The following is a 4,814-nucleotide window of genomic DNA, read 5'->3' on the forward strand; positions in this document are numbered from 1 at the left end:
CCAATAGTGAATGTTACATTTGACATAGATATGTACTCATGTACCAAATATTATGAATGGTAATTCCAATGTTTATCTCTTCCATTTGTGTAATGGATGCTTTGCGATTCTCCAGGAAGGTGAAATTTTTCATGGGTAGATGAGTTTATATTTTTTGAAATTATTATGCACAAACCAAATATTGGAAAATAAACACTGGAAAAAAAAAATTCATCCAAGACAAACATCGGAAATTGTTTTTAGTCATATTTTTTGGATCGCAACCAAACATCTAGAAAGTATTTTCCTTACCGGAAAATATTTTCACTTGAAAATATTTTAAATTCAGAAATAGATTTACATAGGAGCCAAACACAGCCTTAATATGAGTTTTAATAATGTATGTCATTAGGGTATATATAAGTAAACTATCTTTAAAAAAAATTTGGAAATTCAAAAAAGCTACTAACTTTTTTTTCAACTTTTTTAATTCTCCATAAAATACTTCTAAAAATGAAAGATTAATGTATGTTAGACATATATTAATTGAACCTATTTAATATTTTAATGACTTAACATTTTTTCTACTGTCAAATCTATAAAATAAAAATCTTCAACAATGAAATCATAAATCAACACGGAAGTATGATTTGGATTTATTGGTGACACTTAACTCTCAGTACGTACTACATTAATTTTTTTTGGTAATAAATTAGGTATATGGTATATAGAAATGACAAAGAAAAATAAAAACCAACTATTCATAGTACATATATATATTGAGTAAAGTTTCAGTCCTGTCGTCCAGTACAACCAGATGGAACAAGAGAGAGTGACACATGGTGATACATATATTTTTTTCTTTTTCTTTTTGGGAACTCATCATGTCTGTATTGATATCTGTCAACAGTAAAGTTGGATCAGTGAAAAATGGGGAAAAAGAGAATTAAAACACGCATGTGAAACAGTTGCACAATGAATGCTTTGTTGAGTTGTTGCTATAACAGTTAAAGTGAAAGTGAAAGTGAAAGAGAAGAAGATAGAAGCGCCGTCAGCCAAGTGGGGGGGAGAGAGAGAGAGAGAGAGAGAGACTCAAAATTGCAAAAGACAGAATGCCCCCTTCTGGTCCCGCAAAACTCAGCTGACAAGATCTCTGTACGGACTTCTGTTCAAACCTGTGGCTCAAATTGAGACAGTAACGACTATGTCCCACTCTCCACCAATGGGAGCTCGACAACACAATTGCTTATACTATCCTGGTTTCCTTACTACCACCCTGGTTTCCACAATACCATTCCCACTCACTCTCACTACTTGTTTATTATTTCTTTCTCTTTTTCTCCCTGTGTTTGTGTGTGAGACTTTGTTCTCATTCTTTCTTTTCTTTTTCCCCATATATACATAGAAAGCCTTTTGCTTCATAATATATATAACTAAAATCCCTTCCACAAACACAAAAATAGAAAGTTGCAAATATTGCACTAAAAACACTAAATACACTCCCAGTTCCCTTCTTCGTTATGCCCTTTTTGTTTATCTCCTTAAAATGAACTCTTTTTAGGGTTTCTTGCAATATATTCTTCTGCTTTTGCTTTCTTTCTTTTTTCCATTGGTTCGAATTTTTTTTTTTTTTTGGGGGGTTGTGAAAAAGAAAAAGTGTACACAAATTGAAATGGGGAGAGGTAGGGTTCAGTTGAAGCGAATCGAGAACAAAATCAGCCGGCAAGTGACGTTTTCGAAGCGCCGGAGTGGGTTGCTGAAGAAAGCTCATGAGATCTCGGTGCTCTGCGACGCCGAGGTTGCTTTGATTGTGTTCTCAACCAAAGGGAAGCTTTTTGAGTATTCCAGCGATTCCAGGTTCTTACTTCTATTCTATGTTTAATCTTTCATTTTTCTTTTGTTGTTGCTGCTTTTTTTTTTATATATATATTATGTTTGTTATGAAGCATTTTATTAGTCTGGGTTCTTTTCAGAAAAATGAATTTTTGTTTTTTTTTGTTTTTCAATCTATTTGGTCAACTGGGTATTCACTATTTTCGTTGTCCTTATTCCCTGTTACTGATAGCTTTGCAAATAATATACCTGAAATAATCGAAGCTAGTTAATTCTCCACTTATGTGTCGGTAAATCATGGCCTTCATATTACACCAATATATTTAGTGTATCTTACTTACACTGTTGTTTAGGACAATTGTTAAGCTTTCTTAGATCATACACAAGGTATCTTTTTTCTCTTGTTTCCCAAGTACAAGTAAGGCTGCTGAATACGACTATACGAAATAGAAGGTTTTTCTTTATTAAAAAAAAAAAAAAAATGAATGAGTCTAGTCTCGAGGGGAAGGAAGAAGGGAAAGTGGTTTCTAACCATTGTGCTATCCTTTTGTTTTTTGTTTTTTTGATAACCATTGTGCAATCCTTTTGATTTTTGTTTTTTTTTTTTTTTTTTGATAACCATTGTGCTATACTAAACAGAAGTTTGATCTTTCTTAGTGAGCAGTATAATTATTTTTTCCTATATTTCTTCTAGCAGCTACCAGAAACAAACAAAACTAGAGTTCTAGTGATTTTGGTTTCTATCTTTGAAAGTGGGACTCTGTGATGGTTGAGTCCAAAGAAAGTTTTTAGTAAATTTCCTTTTTCTTTTCGTACAGATACTGTCACAGTCTCTAAGACACTACATTGCATCTATTGGGTTAGAGAAATAGTGGACATCTTTAATACTAATAATAATGCAGTACAAGGAAGAAATTATGAATATAATACAGACACCAAGAGTCCTTGAGCTACGTGTCAATGGGGCGTGGTGTTATTTTTACTCGATTTTGTAACCTAGTATTTGCCATATCCAATGGTGGTGCACCAAGGAGCTAGGAGGTCTCCTCAATGATGGAAAGGGTTGGAAATGAAAAGTTCGTTATTTAAGATCTCCACGAAGATCTTCCACCCACAACCATTTTTTAACCAAACAATGAAAGCTAGGTATAGGTTTAGTGTTACTTTAAAAACTTTTTTAGGCTATTTTTCAATTTTTTCTCATCTTGATTATATATGGTGAATTGCTGATGCATAGCAGCATAGTTTGCAGTGGGTATATTTGCTCTCATAATGGGTTCTTAACTGTAGATGTCTTCAGTTATATTAATGATGGCACAGGATTAGACAATTAAGCTATCTATAATGCCACAATTGGTCTCCTTTATTGCTCCTGTACTCTATCCACAGTAATGAATGAGGGGCTATTAGCACTGTTTTATTAGATCATGATTTAATGGATCTATAGAGTTTCAGTACGTAAGAGAGAAAGCCAACTGATCATATAATTGAAGACTGAAAAAACATAGGTGGTTCAACGCATTATAACTATCGAATTATTAAAAAAAAAAAAAAACAAGTACGGAAAGTAAATAGAATAATAACGAATGCTCTTTTTCAAACATTCAAAAAGGTTCTTCAAAATAAATAGGACAAGGACACTTAATGAATAGGAAAAAGCAACAAAACCATGTGATTTTCCATAAAACATAGAACCCCTCAAGTTTTGAATGTAACATTAATTTTCTTGTGATATTATTTTACGTGTAAACGGTTAAAGATCTGAAAATAAATGGTAAGTTGCTTTATGATGACATATGTTCATATTTAAAGCAACAGTTTTATGTAAAACAATAGAGGTTTTGTGCTACACTTAAAAATCTCAAGGAGTTAAAGTATATACCTAATTAACAGTTTAGGGATAAAATACAACGAGCTAGTATTAAGTGTTATAGTTTAAACCTCAAAGAATGTTCTATATTTTTAGGAGAGATCACCAAGGAGGTTTGTGTGTTTTTCCCTAATAAACAAGAGCCACGGTTAGATTTGAAATGTATGACTAATTTATGCTGCTTGAGTTTGTATAAACTTTTTGTGAAAATTAATTTGTTTCTATATATTGCATCCTTAAAAGTTATGGCAAAGAATTCGTTCTACTCTTTTAAAATAAGTCCCAAATGGATGAGTGTGGGCGTTTTCACTAATCACTAACACAATTATGCAATAACAATACTTGCCTTCAAAAGAAGTTGAACCAGAGTACATGGACAGAAGGAAAAGAAGCTACCTAGGTAATTATAGTATGAATTCCACAAGGGGTTAGTTATTTCCATCAACTGGGTTCAAGGTGACTTTGGAAGCCATAGCTAACCCCTTGGTTGCTAACTGCACACACCTATATTGGGAATAAGAAGACTGCACATACCTAAGGATTAGTTAATTACTCCAATAGCCTTGAATATATATAGACGAAGCTAACAGAGATATCAAGGCCCAAACCTCTTATAACTAGTCCAGACTCAATGTACAATGACCCACCTATAGTACAGGTAAAGTAAATATAATCTTACCTTTAGTAACGTTACTTGTAGTGTAAGCAACGCAACCTTAGGGTCAATCTAGAGTTTAGTATACTATATATATTCTTTAGAAAGCTCATTGTAACACATACTTAAAGACAATAAAAATGATGTCACTTAATGGCATTTCGCTGTGGAAGTAGATTATCAAGCTAAACCATGTTAATTTTTATGTTTTTTCAATTTTTCTATCTCTTTTCTCGCTCTCACTGTCAGTCCCAATATAAATTCTAGCATAATATCAAAGCTGTGCCTCAATAATTTTAACATGGAATTAGAGCTAGCCTCCACGTTTGGTTCCCCAAAGGTAACTAACTCTATTATGCGCCTCACCATAAAAATATATTTAGCTAATGTCTTCAATATCCCACAATGATATCCTCAAACAATGTCTTCCGACAAATAGTGTCGCTCTCCATTGGTCTTTGTTGTTGTTGTCCTCAA

General features: G+C 33.0%; 1 protein-coding gene across 1 annotated transcript in view; it reads left to right on the plus strand.

Moving 5' to 3' along the window:
- Positions 1–1,292: 1,292 nt before the first annotated feature.
- The window catches only part of LOC112000984 (agamous-like MADS-box protein MADS2), a 35,987-nt gene continuing 32,465 nt past the window's right edge, over positions 1,293–4,814 (plus strand). The window contains exon 1 of the mRNA XM_065771485.1: positions 1,293–1,836. Coding sequence (XP_065627557.1) covers positions 1,652–1,836 — 185 coding nt within the window. The 5' untranslated portion in view covers positions 1,293–1,651. The remainder of the gene's footprint in view (positions 1,837–4,814) is intronic.

This window comes from Quercus suber, unplaced genomic scaffold (assembly GCF_002906115.3).
Source record: "Quercus suber isolate HL8 unplaced genomic scaffold, Cork oak 2.0 scaffold_44, whole genome shotgun sequence".
NCBI classification, from domain to species: Eukaryota; Viridiplantae; Streptophyta; class Magnoliopsida; order Fagales; family Fagaceae; genus Quercus; species Quercus suber.